General features: G+C 39.0%; 1 protein-coding gene across 3 annotated transcripts in view; it reads left to right on the top strand.

Moving 5' to 3' along the window:
* pcbp3 (poly(rC) binding protein 3) overlaps window positions 1–22,689 on the top strand; it is a 47,666-nt gene that overhangs the window by 19,589 nt on the left and 5,388 nt on the right. For 2 of the 3 annotated variants that reach the window (XM_061841877.1, XM_061841875.1), the window contains exons 2-13: window positions 3,498–3,584; window positions 5,628–5,752; window positions 9,577–9,750; window positions 10,883–10,906; window positions 10,981–11,013; window positions 11,862–11,978; window positions 12,816–12,947; window positions 15,322–15,450; window positions 17,529–17,603; window positions 17,797–17,838; window positions 18,606–18,684; window positions 22,583–22,635. In XM_061841877.1, the coding sequence (XP_061697861.1) occupies window positions 9,676–9,750; window positions 10,883–10,906; window positions 10,981–11,013; window positions 11,862–11,978; window positions 12,816–12,947; window positions 15,322–15,450; window positions 17,529–17,603; window positions 17,797–17,838; window positions 18,606–18,684; window positions 22,583–22,635 (759 nt within the window). In that variant the 5' untranslated portion in view covers window positions 3,498–3,584; window positions 5,628–5,752; window positions 9,577–9,675. The remainder of the gene's footprint in view (window positions 1–3,497; window positions 3,585–5,627; window positions 5,753–9,576; window positions 9,751–10,882; window positions 10,907–10,980; window positions 11,014–11,861; window positions 11,979–12,815; window positions 12,948–15,321; window positions 15,451–17,528; window positions 17,604–17,796; window positions 17,839–18,605; window positions 18,685–22,582; window positions 22,636–22,689) is intronic. The other variant, XM_061841878.1, reaches the window with a different exon arrangement.

Here is a 22,689-nt window from a genome sequence, read left to right on the forward strand (position 1 = left end):
TTTTTTCATTAATAACATACTAAAAATCATGCATTTCATGAATTGGCCCTTTAAAGAAATGTGCTGTACAAAAACAGAAACATTGTTATAAGGAAAAAAAAGTGGCTCTGGCAATTTCATTTTTTCCACCCCATTGGAGACCAAACAGTAAAAATTGCCCATCCCAACTGTCGTTTCGTCAAAATTTACACATCACAATACCAAGTTTTTGCAAAATCTAATAAAGAGGCAGTATGTTGACACGATGCATTCAAGATGGCAAAGTAGAAGTTAAATAGACGAAGTTATCAAGCTATAATTAGTTTGTGTGTCCCGTGTTTAAGGATCAATTATTTCATGCACCCCTACTCTGATCTGGGTTTGGCCTTCACAGAATACAATAGCAGTTAGAGTTGGAATCAATGTTCAAATCAGGGGGAGGCCTTGCACAACAATTAACCAGGACAACTGCAACTGGACTGCCAACCAGCTGAGGGTGCACGCCAAAAGTCAACTGGCTCCATTTTGCTGCAACAAAGTGGTGTACAGTACCTCCAAAAAGGACGTGTGGGTGACGTTCATCGACGTATTTGATTTCTGTGTACAAATGGAGGGGTCAAGTCCTTCAGAAGCTGAAAGCTGAAGTGATAATGCTGTCAGGATATTTAATGAGGATAAGAGCCCCGCTAAGGAGAATGAGCATTATTCTTTTACATCATTAAATATTAAAACTGTCAGGGGACCGCAGCAGGGGCCCTTTTCTTTGACTTTCACGCTGCGTGATAATAGAGTTTTTACCCGGAGGGATCTCGACACGCAAACCGCTCCTTTGCTGCAGTGCGAAAGCTCAGGGAAAATCAGATGGCTGCTTCTGAGGATTATCTTAATGTGTGTGTCAGGGGGTCCGAAGATTATTCACATTATTTCCTTCCTGTCTTCTACATTTAGAGGAATAGGTCACAGAGGACTATACAACTCGAAACTATACTTAAACAAGAAAGGTAATTACCCTAAGTACTTACTACTTAACCTGGGTCAATTTGACCCATTTCAAAAATCATGAAAAAAAAAAAAAACAATACTTAAAAGTATATTTGGGCTGGGTAGTTTTTTTTTCTTCTTCTTGGCTTAACAAATAAAAGCAGCAAATACAATTCAAGTAATTGAGATACATAATCAGAAATTTATCATTCCAAGCAGTAGATTTCCAAATCAAATGAAAAGAGCTAAAGTTAGTCCGTTGTACCAAATCAGGAGCAAATCCTATCACACAAAACTTGGGGCCAGTTTTATTCCTATTTCATTTCATTCAATAATTGGTTTGATTCATTTCTAGTTAAACACAATTCACATTACTCTCACGGAGTCACGATGGGTTCAGAAGAAATAGCTAAATGACACATGTAATAATTCAATCAGCCAAAGTAATACCAGATGCGAGAAACATTAGCTGAGCCACTTATCCTCACAAGGGTTGGGGGAGTGCTGGAATCTATCTCCGCGACATTCAGACATGGGGTAGGTTACACCCTGGTTGCTAGCCAATAGAGCTCGTGCACTCGCATCACCGAGGTCACGTGACTGGCCATAGTGACGGTCTAGCAAAACATACTTCAATGCTAAGTCGGTTGGAGATGGCACAAAAATATGTCTTATAATACGACGCCCAGAGTTTTGTCCAATACCGTTAAACACTTAGAAGGTGATAATAAATGAAGGTACGTGGAAAATTGAGAGACACTTGGCATAGAGGACGCATATTCAATGCCAAAGTTGATGTTTTCTCCGATAAAAAATTGGACTGTTAACCCGCTTCTGCTTGTCTTGGACAACTGGTTCTACACATGGTTCTGGTAAGTCGTGGAGACTTACACGGAAGAGTTTGGAAAGCGTAGAAAAGTCTGGACGCATACAAATACTTCATTGCTGGGTCTGTTCTCAATCAAGAATAAATCCCACATAGAGATGGAGCCACTCAGACTTTTTTCAATACAAATACGAATGCATAAATAAATGACCCCTGGTTTTACACAAACTCACATTCATTAACTATGATTGGAAAAAAAAAAGACAGCGAGTTGGCTCCTCCGTACACGAACCGTGTTGCAGCCAAACTTCGGTAAAGTTCTCCGTGACAGACTTTTTTAAATTTATTTTTAATATGCATCCTTCTCAAATGAGTCCAATTCATATTTAAAAAAAGATAATAAACCGCTGGGATAGGCTTCAGTCCCCGTACACGGAAGCGTGTTGCAGCCACACTTCATTAACCTACGTAAAGATCACTGTGACAAACGCATCGGACTCATTTGAGAACAATGCATATTAAAAAAATGCTTCCATCTACGTTGGAGATGACTCCCTGTCTTTTTTTTTTTAACACATTGTTCTCAAATGAGCCAACTTGGCATTATAAATACTTCTTGGGAATTTGAGATTGAGAAGAATAATTCCTACCTGAAATGAAGTGATCACTCCACAGGCGTATGTACTTGGTTGGGCACCATCCATCACATTTAATTACCGAAATCCATCGATCTTTTCCCGTCTTTTCAGCTCGTATTCCATTGAATGATCTCTTTGAATATCTGTCCGTGTGTTGTAATAACCAAAAGCACAATAAGTCTCGGGCATTGTGTGTATTCTGCTCCGGTTCAATGTCCCCCACACTGTCGAGCAGCTCCTTTTGACCGGCAATATGGCGCCGTGAAAATGGTGACGTCACGTGCACGAGCTTTATTGCCAGGCACCATAGACAATAAAAAACATTTAAATGATATATTTATTGAAAAGCCTTTAACACAATTAATCAGTCAGTTTTTTTTTTTTTAATTAGTACTGGAGGCAGGTTATTTGGATAGAAGACAACAATTTGTGATGATTAATAATAATTGGTGAAAATGTGTGGACAATGCTTGTGGTGTCCCTCAGGTGTCGGTGTTGAGGCCCTATTAAGATTATAATTAAGAATATTTGTAATGTACTTGAAACACTAAAACTGGCAGTCTTTGGTGATGACACAAGGATGTGTGTCAGAAAACATTCAAAATCTGGAACAGACTAGGGAAAGTAACTACACTTTGAGGCATCAACACAACTAAAATACTATACACGCGCAACCAGGAAAAGTTTTGGTTTGTCAATTTGTATGAGTACGAGTGAGGAATTAAAGCAATGTCTAAACATAAATAATTTGGGGGAAAAAAAGTAGAAAATGTGTAAATATATAAAAAATAAGTTGCACTAGGGTATGTCTAAAGGGAGGATTGATTTACACAGTATTGTATACTTTTCTCAATCACATTCTATGATGTTCAGTAGGACCTTAATGTGGGTTAAAGTGGTGCATTTCTGGTAACGTACCAACAGAGAGCAGCAACGTACTCCTGGAAAAAAATGAGGCAGTTGAGAGGAATGTCCAGCCAGACAGTATCTACACTACTGTACTTCAAAGTGTGCGGTAGATGGCGCTACAAGGGAGCATCATTTCAACCAAAATGCTTTGTTTTCATTCACAGAATCGCCTTCCCTCATTGTTCCCTCCATGTGTCGTGTGGTCTGCAGAACAGGTCTTGTACCATTTTGAACCTGACTGGCACACCAATGTAAGTACTAGTGATTGGCGTTGATACCAACAACTTGAAAACAATAACATCAATGAACTTTTTGAAATGATAACCTCCTTTTTTTTTTCACTTATTCACTGCCATTGACGGCATTTTAAGTCCAATATCTGTGTAAGCGGGAAGGGCTGGGGGTGATTTAAAGATAGTTTTCTATACTGTGTGCAAAAGGTTAACAGATGAAATGGAACCAAGCTCCGTTTACTTTGGGGAGAACGTACACACCACACTGAATGGCCATAGCTGAGGACTATTAACCACAACCCAACCCTGCTATCTCTTTCATATATACTTGATATTATATATGATCTGTACAAATCATGAAACTATTCAATAAGAATGTTTCACTTTCGAGGTTCAAATACACTGAGATTCATGATCTGAATCTTGCCCAACGATAACTTCATCTTCCACAACTATAAATACACTTATTTACTTTTATCAATCTCTACAATTCCATTTTGGCTAAGCAAAGTTTGTAACCTTTGATTAATAAACTGTTAACAACTTGTCATAAAAAAACAGAGCTGAACAAGAGAAACACATGTTTTTATTAGATTCAGCGAAGCAAATTTCTTCTGAATCAGTTGGAGAAAACTTACACTTTTTTGTTATAACCCAATATTAGCAACAATGCAGCTCTCCTTGCACGTAGAAATGTTACGAGAAAAACAAAAAATTTAGTGAGTGAAATTTGTGCATGTCAAGATTACCCCTTGTGGCGCCCATCGTAGTGATGACTGCGATCTAATCAAGGACACGCATATCATCTGCATATCACAACTCACCTTAATGCTGCTCTCCCCAGTGCACATATTTATATGCTAATGAGGCCCTCTCGTTGTCTGGATTGATAGGAAGTAACCCAACTTCCTACATTTTACACTAAATTACTTTATGTGCAGATTTGAATATCATTATGTCAGTACACATTTCCCGGCCACACTGTAAGATACGATAAGCAACCTAATGAGCTCAAGTGGACACACACACACACGCACACACACACGTACACACAAGGAGTGACTAAGAAACAGTGATGCATAAAATTAACCATGAGAAACGATGAATGATTTTAGCGCTTTAACACGTATGGGTTGGCGAAGTCAACTTCCTGGATTTATAACCTGCGGAGGTCAAAATTTTGAAACTCTGCTCAGACCTTCTGGTGTGAAACTGCATGTCCTCCCTTTGTGTAAAACAGGCTGACAGCAGGCTAATCAAAGATTCTAACTTACCCATAGTGATACCCTCTAGTGATGTTCGATATCACCGATCTCCTTTCTGTTCTGATTCTGACAAAAAGTCAAGCTGGTATCTGTGATACTGACACACACTTTGTACGATGTGTTTCACAAGGTTTGTTGTGTTGCCACAACACCATACAAACATCGCAAAGCACGTCTTGGTTGTTTGTGGAGTTTCAATGACTGGCCTTCGTCATCATTTACTGAGTGACTTAGTAAACAAGTGCTGCATGTACGCATTATGCACTCAACCCTTGTTGTAGAAAAAGTATTTCCCACCAATCTCCCATCATTTACAGATCACAATAATTAATGTTAATGATATGAAATACCACAAATGATTAAAGTATCAAAAGTATCAGTGTTTTTCATTTTAGCGCATTTAAAAAGCTGGTATTGGATAGTATCAATTGTCCAGTACCAGTATATGATATAGAAAAATGGATTCATACTCGTTTGACTTGCGAGTAACCAATTTTGGAGATACCACTTTGAAAAGTTTTGAGAAATAATGTGGACAAAAAAAGCAAGTTATGGCTGTCCAAAAGGAGAATGTTGCTGAGGTGATGGGAAGCAGAGGATCTTAAGGTTGTATATCTCACTGTGGTTAAGAGCCTGTGACAAAATCCATGTGGAGGTCGACTGTAATCCAATTAAGATTCTGATGGACAGGATTGATGTGAAATTGCTGTTTTGCTCACAAATCAATCTCAATGTTGCAAATGATGAATACGCAACAATGAACATTAGAATTGATGTCTTTGTTCCACTCCTGCAGACGTCAGCATGGGCCTGTGATCCACTTGAAAAAAAAGTCGAACAGCTGATGGACTGATCTGTGTTCAAGTGTGATCGCTCTGCTGTCCTTTATGACCTCGGAAAACATCGCCCACAGAAATTTCGGTGAGTCATGGCAGTGGTTTGATATCCTCTGCTTTGAATTGATACGTCGCTTGATTCATTCAGTGCAGTGTTAAACCTTGTTTTGAAAGCTAGGCAATTAAAACAAATATCAGAGGTTTTCATATATCTGTCACCACAGCTTCCTTCATTCTCCCGTTTAGAGAGGTAAAATAGAAACTCGATACCAGTGGTCTCAACTCAATTCACCTCGGGGGCCCCTGTGGGCGCATTCTAGCTGAGGCCGGGCCACAGCATTGGTGCATATGCACGCAATTTAAATGAGAAATTTTTAAAAATGCTTTTTTTTTTTTTTAGCACAAAATGAGATAAGCAAGGAAGCTGGTGTAAACAAGTTGTGTGCAAAACTACTCACGAAACACTCCATGGCAACACCACTGTAACTTTCACTCAATGAGAAATGTTTCTCTGCTTGCATCAAGCCTGGTCACTGTCCCGCCCCGAGAGGCGCAACGTCATTGTGATTGGTAGGTCTGTCGGCTCAGCACACAACACTGTAAAAGTGCCATTCATATAAAACCACAGGGCTGCATTATCATTTAACTTTCAGAGTATGTGGGGGCCACAAAATATCATGTTGGGGCCGCTGGCCAACAGTTTGAGACCCCTGCTCTATACAGTTATGATATTTGGTTTAAGTTTGGGAATTGACTCAACCATTGTAAAAGATTCCAATTCGTGCCCCATTTTTTTTTTTTTTTTTGTCTCCCTTGGCAGGTAAAATGCAAGCACTTTAGGGTTTCAGTTTAACTCGGTTTGTATAAAACCACCCACATCTTGCCTCTCATAAACTGTTTTGTTGTTTTGGCAGTATTTTCAGGAGAGGAAAGCTCTCCCAGTTTGGTTCTATTTTTTATTCTAAATTGACAGAAATGTTTGTGTAGATTTCTGTGCGGTATTTGCCAAAACATTCAAGTGTTACAAAGATGAAGAGGAATATTTTCATTCCAGAGGAAACCATACAAGTCCAAGTCATGGTTTTAAATGAAATGATAATAAATAGGGAATAACAAAGATATTTTAAATAACTAATTTATGAAGATTTTACTTATCCTGGTTTTCCTGAGGAAGTTTTGGAAAATCTTCACCTTGACCAAAGTTACCTCATGGGATAAGTTTTCCCACACTCAGAGTGCAGTTTCAAACAAACAGGCAAACACAAGAATAGTGTTTTTGTGGACTGAATGCTAACTTGTTATAAATCTACTAAGACTGAAGAAGTGGTGACTTTCACTGTAAATGGCGGTAAAGCGGCCTGCAGTAAATGTATAGTGTGCACGCGAGCGGCACACAAAACTGTCGTTATGATTGGTGAGTGAGCTTCGAAGGAAGTTCAAACTCATGAGTACTGGTTTCAGGCATCAACACATCAGGCGTCAGGAAGATGGATTAGCAACTGACTGTATAACCCTGACTGCATACATTGTACATTTTTTTTATACACTCACTCAAATTCTACACTAGCGTTCCTCTTTTTCCCCTCTGACAAATGTAAACCGTGCATTATCAATAAATAGAAATTTTTGGTTATCAGCCTCTGCCTGCAAGAGCTGTTTTTCATGAAAGCGCTAACTGTGAGCACCATTTATCATAGTGCAATATGAGGTTTATTGTTGGCACCAGCTCCCCAATGATTTGAAGGCCAACACAAATTACAAAACCTTCTTGAAAGAAATGAAAAAAATTGATCTTAAGAACCCGAGCCTGTCAGCATTGACTTCTTTTCAGTATATTGACTTCTTTTCAGTGTATTTTTCAGTGCACACTAAATGAGCCACTTCACTTTTTTAGAAAAAAGTGTTCATCTAGTTTTGTTTTTTTTTTATCCATTGGGGCGAATATATGACAGCAGAGTGTTTACATTTTAGGGTTAGGACAGAAGACTGAAATTAGCAACACATTATTGTGGCAAAGAGTATCTTTACTGTGTCATTTGCAAATAAATGAATTAAATGTTGCCCGGGTTGTCAAAGAGAATTCCCATGGGATTTAATTTTCTCATAAAAATTTCATCAATCTCCTGCGCATGTAATGTTTCAATCGTTTATAAGAGTGTGAAAGTGACCTAATTATCTGTGCAGGACTTTCTTCGGCCCTGGGCATCTAATGTTTCAATATGTTTTTGTCTCTTTTCTTGTATATAACAGATTTAAAGTTTGTTTTTTTTTTAAACTAAGGGAGCATGCTCATTAGAACAATCAATGCTGAGAGAGCATCACAATCAGCTTATTGTGTCGGAGAGATCATTAATGCTTCTTTTTCTGTTGCTAACAACAACGTTTTGCCTCATAAATTCCAACTCTTAGTCTCACAGAAACCAATCTGAAAGTGTGCAATCTCCTTGTGGAAGAAGCCCAGCAGACTCAGTTTGCTGTGTACAACATTGAAAGAACTGAGAATGCACTTGCGATGTGAATTGCAGGGTGGGGATTAGCTTTTTTTCCTACTTATTCCAAGAGGTATTTTGTGGTAAATCTGCTTAAACGTTGCTGCGCACAGAATATTTTGAAGCAGTGACAGCATTGTAAGGTTTCAAGATATTAGCGTCAAGGATGTTTGCCGGTTTCTTTGTGTTCAATCATGGCCAGGTGACACAACCAAGGGAAAAAGGTTAATGTACTGGCACAGACGGACACAGTCATTGTATACTGATCAAACTTTAATCAAATTTTGCCTAAAATTTAGTCATTACTGCAAATATCAGAGTTAGTGTTTACCCAAACTTCAGGGTATCTTAATTCTACAGCAAAGGTAGGTAAGGCAGCTTCCCTTGGACAAACTTGGTGCTGTTAAATTCATGAAGAAGTCAATTTACATTTCAAAAACTATTTAAAGCTTTTCAAATGGAAAAATAGAGAACATCAGTTGGGGAATGTATTATATAGGAGCACAGTGAACTAGGGGTTAGTACGTCAGCCCTCTCAGTTCTGAAGTTCAGTTTCGGATCTATGCTGCAGTAACTGTGTGGCATTTACGGAGCACTTGATACCAGTTCCTTTCCCACACTTTCAAAAAAAAGGTTGTTAAGTTATAATTCGTCAACTGCAATAAATGTAATTATCATTATTGAGTAAATTATGAACAGTAACCCAAACCCAATTGATTGCATCACTAAAATGGGAAAAATGTCATTATTATGCCGGTTCTTTTGTAGGGTGACCAGAATTCAAAGATATGAAGGTTTATTCGCCATTTGTTCTGATATGAACGAGCATTCAATAACGCATAAGGACTAATCATATCGAAAGTGAATTTTCGCTTTGTGACCCTTGATGTACTTGATTGTCATATTATTATGTCTTTTATTCTGGAAAGATGCTTTTATTTTCTAAAACTAAATAAGTGAATAAATAAAGTCACATTTACAAAAATACTTGATTTTGTTCTTGTAGTAATGCACCTTTATGATTAACAAAAAACTTGTAGGGATGTCAGAAAAATGATCAATCCACTCATATCTTATTATTTGCCTAATACTAAGGTATGGAGGTCTAAGTAGTGATTCTACATAATAATGTATTGCAATTTATTGAGCGGACCCAAAGCTATAGCTAGTAAAGCCAAAGAGGTCTGGGGACCCCAGTTTGAGAACCACTGTGTTATAATATGTATTTATGGGAACTTAACCTTAACATGCCTCCTCCATTATGTTTTAATTATCGTGAACTTTTTTTGGTTTGATTTGTACAGTTTGTGGTCAAATGATGAACACAATGAAGAAATTAAAGTCATTATTTTGGTCCTTGAAATGTTTGGGTACCAAAAATTTAAAGATGAATAATGTGTCCTTTTTTGATGCTTGGCAGGTGCCTATCTGGCTGGCATCCCATCATATTCTTTCTCCTTTTGAGGACTCCCCCCAACCTCCCATTCAGCATCATCATTCAGTCTCAGCTTCTCCTGCCATGGAGTCAACCCAAGTCCCGTCGGAGGGTGGCCTCAATGTCACTCTCACCATCCGTCTCCTCATGCATGGAAAAGTAAGCCAACACAGAGAACGGTACTGTACTTTCTTTGAATGTTGAAGGCATATGGAGGGAAATGTGTCTGCTGCATGCACGGCAGCTGCAGATCCGAACACTTATTGACAAGTGAATGCAGTGCTTCCACCATGAGTGAAAATGCTTTTTTTCATTTTACAAATTACCTTCTTTACTTACACAAAGAAAGCAAAAGAAAGAAAATATCACCTCACAGTTGAATTCTGGAAGGGCGACTCCTTCCTCTTGTGGAACTGCATACAGTACACTTTCACACCATCTTTTCACTTCTTGTGTAATCTACATAGTCATGAAATGAACAATTACGACTTACTGTTGAATGTATAGAAAAACACTAAAATACAATACAAATACAGTATCAATTACTGTATGAAATTCTCCATTGCAGATTTATAAACCTCTGTAAGAAATGAACTCACTCAGTAATTTAATTACTCCAACATAATCTACTGTATGACCAGCAAAATCAGAGAACGTGATGATTTTGCAGTGGTGTCATTCACATTTTCCCCAAAGTTACTAACATTTTAGGGACATGTGTGTCACGGTCGGGGCTTGTGAAGGCAGGGAATATTAATATTACACAAATGAATACAAAATGATGATTCTACAGTATATTTACTGTATCATTCTATTCTAGAGCTGTACAAGCTAAGCACAGACAGGAAGTGACATCGGATGGGTCCACAGCAACCGCAATTGAAACTAAAATTGAATCCAACCTGAATCCTTTTGAAAGAGGCCAAAAAAGGACGTCAAGGATAAATACTTGTCGCATAAAATGTGGTGACTGTGCGACTTTGAAAAACCTGACGCCTTTTTCATAAATATTAATATCAACTCGGGGAGCATGGCGGCATGGGGGCGTCAATTCACACCGGACGTAGGCTAACGCTCACGGTCACTGCGGAATGGACGGCCCTGGCTGTGTGTCAGCTTGCTTCTCTGCCCTTTCTTTCCCTACTATGAGCACGTGAAGAGTGTGTGGAGAGTGGTCTTCGGCTTCACTCTGTGACTGCAGTGGGGAAGGCAAAATTCATTCTTTGTGGATTGTATGGGCAAGTCTGTAATGAAACATTCTTTCATTTTTTGATGTGTGTTTTTATTGTAGGAAGTGGGAAGCATAATTGGAAAGGTACGTCATCGGTATCACGCATACACACTGGACATTTGATTTAAATGGTAATTTTGCTGTTTTCTTTAATCCAGAAAGGGGAAACAGTGAAAAAGATGCGTGAAGAGGTGAGTTTCTACAACACGACGGGATAATATTTAGTAATACGAACTTTTGGAGGCCATTCTATTGAATTAATCCCATTGGCATCTCTGGGGGATAAAATGTATAAATGCACAGTAAAATTAATTGTATTTTTTTATGAAGGAAAGTGTCCCCTACACTAAAGAAATTACATACTCTTTTTGATGGATGGTTTCTTTCGGCTTGTCCCTTTCTCAGATGAACTCACATACATGTTTGGCACAATTTTTACACCGGATGCCCTTCCTGACGCAACCCTTCTCAGGGAGAGGAGGCCCCGGTGGGATATGAACCCACAACTCCTGGTTTACCAAACTAGTGCTCTAACCACTGAGCTACGGGGCCTATACATTACGTACTCTTTTTAATCACTACAATTTAAAAGATTAATTTAACCCCCTTTTTTTAAACCCCATTGAACACTGGAAAAATAGCAGTTGTTGCTTGTCCTCACATTCTAAAATTAGCGAATAAATTATACCATTTAATATTACCAAAGTGACCATGAAATAAAATAATGATTATTTAAATACTTTAGAAATGTCGCATTTGGCACATATTTGTGGATTACTGTTCGTCCCAACTATAGCGTAGGTTTATTATCTATAAATGAACATCCACTATACAAAAAGAAATATACTTATTTCTCATCATTTTAATGGGAAAAGATGATTCAAGAGTAAAAAGTGCAGTCTTATGGCAGGAGTGTCCTGCCAAGTACTCATTTCATAAATGTACGTCTGACCATTTTGTCAGTGCTGAGATCCATTGGTGGTCTACAGGGTTAAATGACAATACGCAAAATACGCAATAATGTAGCTTTTTTTCCCAGAGTGGAGCACGGATCAACATCTCCGAAGGCAACTGCCCGGAGAGGATAGTCACCATCACTGGACCAACAGACACAATCTTCAAGGCTTTTGCCATGATTGCTTATAAATTTGAGGAGGTAAGAAAGTAGTGGGTCAAAAAAGTAATTCAAAAGTTAGTACTGCATACTGTACTTTACTTTGATAAATGGAACACAGCAAGACAATGTTTTCAATTTGTTGGCGACACCGTGTGTGTTTCTCCATTTATACGCATGGCAGCCAGAGTTTCAAGGGTATTTTTGGATGCTTGGGATGATGAGGATTGTTTTTATTTATTTATATATTTATTTATTTAGTTTTATAACATGGGAGGAAGTACTCAATAAGAAAAATCACATTTTATGCCCCTTAATGGGACATGGTGGCCATCCATCTGGACTATTCAAAGTGGCATGACATTCCTCAGTAATGAATAGAATTTGTTAATCATTAGTCTTCACGTACCAGTATGTTCGAATACCGGCTTACTGCTCATAAGTGGCAATTTAATCGGGTTTCTCTAAATAAAGTGTGTTTGCCTGACAGAAACTTGCTTTAGGGAATGGACTATTCTGCACTTTTAATCAGCAGAAAGAGCTGAAAGTAATTAAAAGTTAGTCATTCAACGGAATCTTTTTGCTTCAATAAGGCTCATCTGGGAACTCTACAATGTGTAAATACTTCGCCACACCAATTGCATGATCATTTGCAACTTGGTGTAAATTAAAAAAGTAAAAACAAAAGCAGGACTTTGTGATCTTTCAAATGATCTTTGTAACAATTGCACATCTTATCCCAAATGCTCATTTAAGTCAGCAATCGCATTAGAAACTGTTCTAAAACTGGCAGTTACAAATGACAACTTGAACGCCCTGAATTACTTAAGCCACCCAAAGACCGTGTTCATAGTGCAGGGCGAAATTCTCGTTTTCCAGGATATCATCAATTCCATGAGCAACAGCTCGGCAACCAGCAAGCCTCCGGTCACTTTACGGCTTGTGGTGCCAGCCAGCCAGTGCGGCTCTCTCATCGGAAAAGGGGGTTCCAAAATAAAAGAAATGAGAGAGGTAGGAAAATGTTTGTCCTTCTTGATGTCTCTACAAATTGTGATTCATCCATTGGAACTGGTTAGTCTGATTTATTTTTCCTTTTGCTTAATGTGTTTGTAATCTCTAATCATAAACTATACTATTAAAAATGAATACCATATTATATTGCATTTCTTTCTATTTATAAACAGTTCCCCTGTGTCCTAAAAAAAGGGCCATGACATTTTTTTTTCTTAAAATACTTAAATAATCACCGTGCATTTAAGGTCTTGACTATGTTAGAATAATACAGGACATGCATGAGGGCAGCAGAACAGTGGTGAGATGTGCCCAAGGAGTGTCAGAAGAATTTAAGGTGGAGATGGGATTGCATCAGGCATCCGCGCTGAGGCCCTTCCTGTTTGTGGTAGTAATGGCTTGGCTGACAGATGAAGTTAGACTGGAATCCCCTTGGACCATGATGCTCGCAGATGATATTGTATTATACAGTGAAAGCAGGGAGCAGGCGGAGGAACAATTAGAAAGATGGAGGTATGCACTGAAAAGGAGTGGAATGAAGATTAGCCAAAGTACAACAGAATATATGTGCGTGAATGAGAGGGGCGGAGGATGAAGAGTGAAGCTCCAGGGAGAAGAGATAGCGAGGGTTGATGACTTAAAATACTTCGACGGTAGCTCTGAAGAAACAACAGGAAGCAGAAATAGAGGTAGCAGAAATGACAATGTTGAGGTTCTCGCTCGGAGTGAGCAGGTTGGATAGGATTAGAAATGAGCTCATTAGAGTGACAACCAAAGTTGGATGTTTTGGAGACCAGGTTAAAAGAGCAGACTTCGATGGTCTGGACATGTTCAGAGGCGAGAGAGTGAGTATGTTGGTAGAAGGGTGCTGAGGATGGAGCTGCCTGGCAAAAGAGCGAGACGAAGACCAAAGAAAAGGTTGATGGATGTTGTGATGGAGGACATGAGGACAGTGGGTGTTAGAGAGGAGGATGCACGAGATAGGCTTAGATGGAAAAGATGACACGCTGTGGCAACCCCTAACTGGACAAACTGAAAAAAAAGGAAGAAGAAGAAGATTTAAGATCTTGAGTGACAGACGAGCTTTGTACTGGACTATATGTGCTGTAGACTTTGCTGCATGTACATGTACATGTGCACTTCTGGTTCATTTTTCCTGAATCAAATCATTTACATTTTACGGCAATGACTTTGGAATGCTAAACTGTTTGTGGTACACTGATGGTTTAATCTATGAACATAAATTATTATTATAGAGTGTTGGGATGTCAATTAAGCATTTTTTTTTTCATTATTCCCATCAAGGCTCAGGTCCTATTAGATGCATATGACTGGAGATTACTGTACGTGTAAGCTTAATATCAACATGGATGAAGCTTCAGTACATAATTTGGCATGTTTGTAGTGGAATGTGTGCATACCTGATATATATGTGTGTTTTGGGGGGGCGATTACTTTATTGGCCCTTCATAACTAAAATCACGAAACATGATGATTCTTAACATTAAGTTGATACTGATGCGTTACTACGGTATAGCAGTATATTGCACATACACCGTAGAGTAGTGAATAGAGACTGCTCCCAAATGTTGGTACTGTATTTCAGTGCTTGGTCAACGTAGCAAGTCTTTTCAAGGTACTTGGTTCGAGTACAAGTTTGTACGTGAACACGAGTCACTGCTATTCAAGACCAAGTCGAGTTTGAAATATTTTGTGAAGTTGAGTCAAAACGCATCAAATTTATGATGAGTCCAAGTGGTGACTTGACTCCAAGCCTGTGGAGCATACAGCCCCAGATTTATCAAAATAAAATGGGATTCATGAAAATAAGGATTGTGGATGTATTGTTTTCTGCAATATGACACTTACGGAAATTATCCTGACTGCGGCAGAAATGTTGTGTTGGATTTCTGTGGCCTACGAAATTCTAGCTGCATGGATGGCAACGTGGGCCTTCTTTGATAAAAACAACATGGGAGAATTAGCTGTTGGTCAATTATCGCTATGAAGAGCTACAGCACATTTCTCTCCCTTTGGTAAGACGGGTTCAGCAGTCTAGGAGATTTATTCCTCCCTTATCCCAGAGGCGGGATGTTGAACCTGAGGTTGCGCGGTTGTAAACGAGGTAGCAGCAATAAAATGTATTCCAAGGCAGTCACAGTCATACTCAGGAAAATACCCCCTGATAATACAAAGGCAATTCAGCTAAAGCCTTTTATATATTGCCGCTTTTACAAAACAGAACTGTATCGTAGTCATGTGCCATACCATACTGTATAAGAAGCAATAGAGGACTTGAACTTGTTCGCTTGTGAAGTCATTGGCACTGCAGTCTGCATTTGTCAACATTATAACGGGGATCATCCGTCTGTAGTCCACAGGGGCGCAAGTTCAGGTGGCAGGGGACATGCTTCCCAACTCGACAGAGCGTGCTGTGACAATCTCCGGGACCCCAGAAGCCATTATCCAGTGTGTCAAACAGATCTGCGTCGTCATGCTGGAGGTATAACGTCACAAATACAAATCAGATACTATCAAATGTATATTTATGTATATGGCACCATATATGTATAAGTTCAAGTGAAAAAGACAGACAAAAAAACGAACAAAACGGACAAAAATAGGACTCAGAACAACACACCACGCCTACTAGCAGACTGAATGAAACATGGAATAATGCCTGTCGCGGCATTGTTCCATACTGCTTTGTTCACCCCGCAAAACCAAACAAATCCTTAAATAAGGTTTTTGTTTCTGAAAATGACAAGTCCCATGCTAATTTTCATGCAGCAGACTTCATCTCCAACAAAACGAACCACAAGGCCATTTGTATTTATGTCATTATGTAGTAGGCTTCGGGTCACTCATCACATGCAGTCCGTCCTCAGAATGCATTCATGTTTTCTCATTCAGTGAATGCTAATTTAGCTTTGATTGTCCTTGCAAGGGAACATACAATATAACTTTCAAATGCATTTCCTTCGTTTAATTGCTTCAATTGAGAGATGAACAAGATGAATATTTACTGATGTACGTTTGATGAATACGTTATTTTTTTGTACAATCACAAATCCTAAATTTCAGTCCCAAGATAAATTTTTGAACCTGTTCTACGTAATCTTTGATAAATGAGAGCCCTGCTCCATCGATTCTTCGAGGAAGGCTATTACAATGTGTCCTGGTCACAGATTAGGCAATCAATGGGATTTGTGTCTCCCTTTGCCAGGGTTAGAATTAACCATGAATTTAAATTTTGGGGTTCAACAGACCGTGGTCCTGGTTCACTCACCTGTTAGTCATCGTTATTGACTAAGTATAATGTTTTTTTTCAGTCTAATTTTATTTTAGCAAATCAGCCCTTCATTTTTACATTTAACATACAAATAGCAAAATATTGACTGCCACCATGGAGACAATCTAACTCTATAGCATTAGTGTTTTTTTCTTTTTCTTTCCAGTAAGGTTGTGTTTAGAAAACCTTGTTTGTCAGAAAAATGTCCAGAATCAGACGACCTCAGATCCGCATCTGAATCATATGTGGATAAAATTGAAATGTGTGTGTGGTTGTACACAGTATGTGCCACTGTGACCGAAGTCGAACTTAATAGAGACAGAAAAAGTCCCAAAAGACCTATTCATGCACACAAACACACACTCACATTGTGTAAATCAAAAAGTGCAGGCTGATAAAGACTCAGTCAAGGCCTAATCAAATGGTTTGGAATTTTGAAAGGAGAAAATCTGTTTTTTTTTGTTTTTTTTTAACAATCTGAAACCGTTCCGAGGTGTCTTGATAAAAAGTTGCAGCAAGGGCCTCTTGTTATTACTTCCTCAGATTCTATTCCAGCCTTTTTTTTTTTAAGTGACACCTATAATCTAGTAACTTTTTATGGTGCCTTGCAATTGGCTGGCATCCAGTTCAAGGTGTATCCTGCCTCCTGCCTGATGCTATCTGGGATTGACTCCAGAAAATGGATGGATGGACTTTCTGGAAACTGGGAGTCTCCCTCCATAGTAGGAAATGTTCATCTCTCCATGTACATACTTCAAATAAATTCCCACCACTGGTTAATGGAACCGCATCTTCGATATTTGATTGGTGGCCAAGGGGGGCTGGCCCTTAGCCAATAGAATCCATCCCAGTGCTGCAAACCAAGTGTGTTCGGCCTATTGTTACAGTACCTTCATGTTGCATGCAAACCACATGGGCGTCGGAGGAAATTTGATTAAGCCTAGCACTGTCTTGAACAGCCGTGCTGCTGGCCACAACTTGATTCATCAGCTCAAGTCATTACAACAGATTGGCAAAGTACAAGTCCCATGATTCCTTTGCAACCTGCTCTCACATAAAAAAAACAAACATGGGCTGATGTGTTACACAAATATAAATGTGAGGATCATCGTGTATTGCTGGAGCCAAAGAGATGACCAAAGTGCCAGCAAGCACATCGTTAAAAGTAAAGCTGAAGGTTAGGAAGATCACTACCACATGGATATCCCCACACATGAAGACTCAGCTGAAAAACAGGGCACTCTCTCTCTCACTCTCTTTTTCTCTCACTCTCCCACTCTCTCTCCTAGTCTCCGCCCAAAGGTGCCACGATCCCCTATCGCCCAAAACCTGCTTCCACCCCTGTCATATTTTCAGGGGGCCAGGTAAGAGTCTAGCTGACCGACTTGCATTGGTTTGTACCAAGAGTCAACCCAAAGGTCTCAAGACCATCAAATTTTTATATGCTGACTCAACATTCACAAAAATAGCACTAAACACAAACACAAGAAATATTAATCAAACAGCAAAATGTTTAAATCTGTTTTAACTATGCCTATTTATCATTGTCTCCCACAGGCTTACACAATTCAGGGACAGTATGCCATTCCACACCCAGATGTGAGTTTTGAATTCTCTTCCAATAATAAAATTCTTAAATTATCCAGAAGATCGAGATCGTGAGATCAAAACAACAACAAAAAAAAAACAATCTCTAACTGACGTTCTTTAAAGTCAGTTGCAGAACTCCTACACATCTCGCGAATAACAAAAGCGTGGTCACCGTACCAAAGTGGGAGTCAGTCCCTCCCACAATTTCCCAGTTTATCGTATCGCGTCCCATTAATAATCCGCTATCATCCATCCTTGTCGTAAGAGCATCTCAAGAGCTACCTTGTGTCAGATTGAATAATTCAAAGTTAGGCAGTGATGGATGCGCTTGGAGGTAACGCATGACGGTACAATCACTCAAGAGCAGACTTGACATCCTCTTTCATACATTAAAAGTCTGAAAAAAAGGGAGAATCCGAATTGAAAGCACACACTTTCCCCCGTTTCCCAATGGAAACCAACACCGTAATCACGATAGCAAAAACTCGAGACCATCCATGGAGTTGTAACTCCAACATGCAAACAAAACTGTGACTGATTAACGTGTACAGTACAAGCGTATAATTATCTATCTTATGCACTCAAATCAGAATCTAGAGTTCCAACATCCACGTCAGAAACTTTCTCCTTTCTCTCTCCTTCTCATGTTTTTTCCAACCCCTCCACCATCATGAATGTGTTCCCACCTATCCTCACCATCTCTGCTTTTGGGTTTACTACATTTTCTTGGTGTAAACAGTAACCTGTTAGTTGTACTTTCCCTCCTAACCCTTCAGCAGCTGACCAAGCTCCACCAGCTGGCTATGCAGCAAACCCCCTTTACCCCTCTCGGACAGACCACCCCCGCTTTCCCTGGTACGTACCCACAAGACCCTGTAGATGTGTCCTTTTCTGTCGTCTGACAAACATTTTTATCCTTTCCCTTCTCTTACCTTCCACCTTATCTCCTTTTTGTTTTGATTTCAGCATGACTTGCTATCTGTACTTTTTTTTTTTAGAGACGAAAAAGAATAAACCTTTTAAAATCATAATGTACACTTACAAAATATATCCGTGATATAATAATAAAATAATTATGGCTAAGCAAGGGTGAAGCATCTGTCCTTGAAAACACTTTAGGTTATTTCATTTCCCATACACGATGAAGGTATAATCATATAGTCAATCACTTAAAAGATTTCAAGTGGACCATAGTGCATTAACGTTGATATGTGCCAAACCGTTGGCATCATCTAATGGATGGCGAAATAGCATGCGATGGCAATGATGAGGCAGTTGCCAAGGGCTGCTGTTTTATTCCCTCCATTTTCCACCCTTCAATTATTTGATATGATCTGGGAAACTTAAATTAAATTAAGGCCCCATTTAAAAAAAAAAAAAGCAAGCTTATTTTTTCTTTTTGGGATACATGTTAGCAGATGGCTACACGGTGGGTGAGTAACACATCGTGGGTGTTTAATACATCCCAAGTTCCAAAAACATGCATGTTAAGGTAACTCAAGATGAAATTATTCTTAGGTGGGAATTAATGTGCATGTGAAAGGTTGTTTATCTACTGTATATTTGTGTGTATGTGCCTGTGATTGACTGGCGACCAGTCCAATGTCCAACCCCAACTGTAAGTGAGGTAGGATGGGCTCCAGCATACCCGTGACCCTGGTGGGGATGCACAGGATAGAAAATGGATCCACAGATGGATATTAGCGCATAGTTTTTTTATTTTTTCTGGTGTGGTGGTAATTTTCCGCGCAGCTCGGGTTCTGACCAGAACAAAGCGGCCATTGAATATCACTCCAATTCTAAAGTCTTGACACTGGCTTCCAGTCAGATTTGGAGTATATTTTAAAGTCCTGCTAATGGTCTATAAATCACTAAATGTTTTAGGTCCTGAATATAGGAAAGATATGTTAATGGGATACAAACCCAGTAGGGCTCTGAGATCAACTGACTCAGGTCTAATAATGGAGTGCAGAGTCCAAAGCAAACATGATGAAGCAGCATTCAGCTATTATGCTCCACACAAATGGAATAAGTTGCCAACAGAAGTGATGTCAGCCCGAAGTGTGAACATTTCCATATCCAGGTTAAAAACTCCTCATTTTCATATGCTTTTTAGAGTATTAAATACTTCCACTGTATGCTGTTTTAATAGTACATTTTTTATTCTGTTTTAATTTGTTATTTCTTTGCTTTTAAATGGTTTTAATCATGTAAAGCACATTGTGTATGACATTCTCTACATGAATACATTTGCTTTGCTTTACATTTCATGGTATTTACATCTAGATGTGTTAAAAAAAAAAACATAAAAACCTCAGGACAAAGCAGCTTTAGTTTGAGGCCACCCACTTTTCAAGTTGAGCAATCGTATTTTAACATGTTACTCATGAATATTTCTCATTGCTGCCTCTGTGTTGCCTTTTAGATTTATTGCTTGTGCTTGTTTTTGGCCTGCATTTATTAAATAATGTCTCTTCGGCTACTTTTTACTCATTTGAAAAGTGGGTGGCTTCAGACAAAAGGTGCTCTGTCTTAAGTGGTTTAATGCATCTGGAGGTAAAACCCATTTAATAAAGTCTGGATATGTGAACTTTTATCCCATATTCATGTTTTGTTCTGAAACACAAATGTCTTCAGTATACAGCAACAACAAAAAAAGAATGCACTTTAACATTCAAATACGTTAGGAGAGGACTCTATTATGAAAACACTAAACACAAGAATTTGGTTCTCTATTTGTGGTTTCGGAGAATCAGGATGCATCAAACTGGCTGGTGAAGAATCATGATGCTTGTGGATTGGTTAAACTTGGTGGTGACCACACACATAAAGATTTAGAATTGGAAATAGTAACAGGTTTTGCAATCATTATACTGAACAGATTTGGGAGGGATAAAAAAGTCACTCATCTCACATAACAATCCGAGATAATAGTTCAGCATAATCTTTCAGAAACAGATAAAAAGGTTCTTTGCTGACTTTGATCATAAAAAGGGGACACTCAAATTCACCCCCATTGTCAGTATATGTGTACACCTGCATATTTGTATTGGTTAATGGTTGAGTTCTTTTTACCACTGTCTAATACCTGTTTGGATTTGAAGTCAATCAATTGCATATTCTGACTTTAACAGGACACTCCACTTCCTCCTTCCAGCAGCCACCCCCAACTTAATCACAAATCACACACATACACCTCCAGTGCTTCACAGTTTTGTTTTGTTTTATCTAGTAATAATCCATGGAACTGCCTTTTCTCCTGTGATTTAAAAAAAATGTTTAGTTCAGTTACCAGTACCGACTGCACTTGTGTCCTCTGAGTTGGTGTTAAAAGTTTACAATTTCCATCTGTCTGTGAGGCAGTGTAGGTGTCCCGAATGTGAATGGATAAGTCACCTGAGGCAAGGAGAAATGCACCAAAGGATGGGCGGAATGCTAAATCTATAGCAGAGAGCCTAAGCTTAATTTGGAGACAGCAGGAAAACAGTACAGTATGTATGTACAAAGTTAAACTATGCGACATTCTTTTTGTCATTTCTAGGACAATATAAAATTCCCTTGTTCCTTGTAGGATCCTCGCCATCTGGAGTAACAATGTACAAAAGTTATAAGTTGACCCAGCACTCCACTGAAGGGCTACGGGTGTGGGGGGAGTGTGCAAGTCTTCCTGAGCAACGTAATGTTTTTTGGACAGTTTCCAAATCACGTAGAGACACTTTCCCAAATAAACATCAGTTCCTGGGAGAGAAAACTCCTCAAATGTAGTCAACACGCTACAGGGACGCTGCACTGTAAAACCGTCTTTAATTGTTGCTGTTATTAATATTATTTATCATTTATTACCACAAAGGGAGTTTGGGCATGTCGTTTTCATTCATGAAGGGAATGTAATTTTTGTGAGAGCATTCAGACTTATTCCTAGCATTTTCTTTGATTACGTTAGGGAAGGTTGTTACTCACCAATTTCTTTCCAGGTCGCAGATGTTGTCAAAATACCCCAAATTACAACACACGTCACATCCCTTACCCTGCTTTGAGGAGTGGCTGCATGTTGAGCACAATCTAAAGAAAAGTGCACTCTAGATCCGCAAAGACGGGATAAACTGCCTTTTCCCTTGTGGAGACAGTATTTCATTACTAAGACACTGATTTATTAGTTATTGGTTTCTGGCACATTCAAGGACATACAGTGTCACCAAACACAAATACCCACTCACTCCCGCCAAGTCAACAATTCCACCGAGCAATATAGTATGGATGTCACTTATCAAAGCCTCATGATGTAGCTTTGCAAAGATGAATCTGCAGGGTATGTACCCACCAGAAACTCTTTTCTTAGAAAAATACAAAAGTGATCACTCACTGACATATTTTAGGAAAGATGTACTTTAGCTAACAAACCATTATATTGGTTTTTCTAATTCACACCGATGTGTGGCTCGGCACTAGAGACCTAAGCAATTACATGCAATTAATAAGACAATATTCAAAATGATGTACCCTTGAAAGCAAAGCTACACCCGTCCATTCGTGCTTTCAAGGAAATAAAGCACAGGTAAGATTATGATGATCATGTTGAAAATCAGAAAACAACTGTAAGATGCAGGCGTTTAGCAACTTCCTCTCCCTTCAAGTGGTCACAAAGCGAGACCTCCATTTTTCCTCATGATACAAGTATACTCCTACAAATGTTCAATAAGGGCTCAAAAGCTAAGGAGCTTTATCTTCTCAACTGTTGTTTTCTTTTCTTCAGGTTTGGATCCGAGTCCACCGGCCAGCACACATGAGCTCACCATTCCTAATGATGTGAGGAAGGTTTCTAAAATCTATTTTGACGAAAGTTCCACTGATGTTCTATTT

This window comes from Syngnathoides biaculeatus, chromosome 14, assembly GCF_019802595.1.
Source record: "Syngnathoides biaculeatus isolate LvHL_M chromosome 14, ASM1980259v1, whole genome shotgun sequence".
NCBI classification, from domain to species: domain Eukaryota; kingdom Metazoa; phylum Chordata; class Actinopteri; order Syngnathiformes; family Syngnathidae; genus Syngnathoides; species Syngnathoides biaculeatus.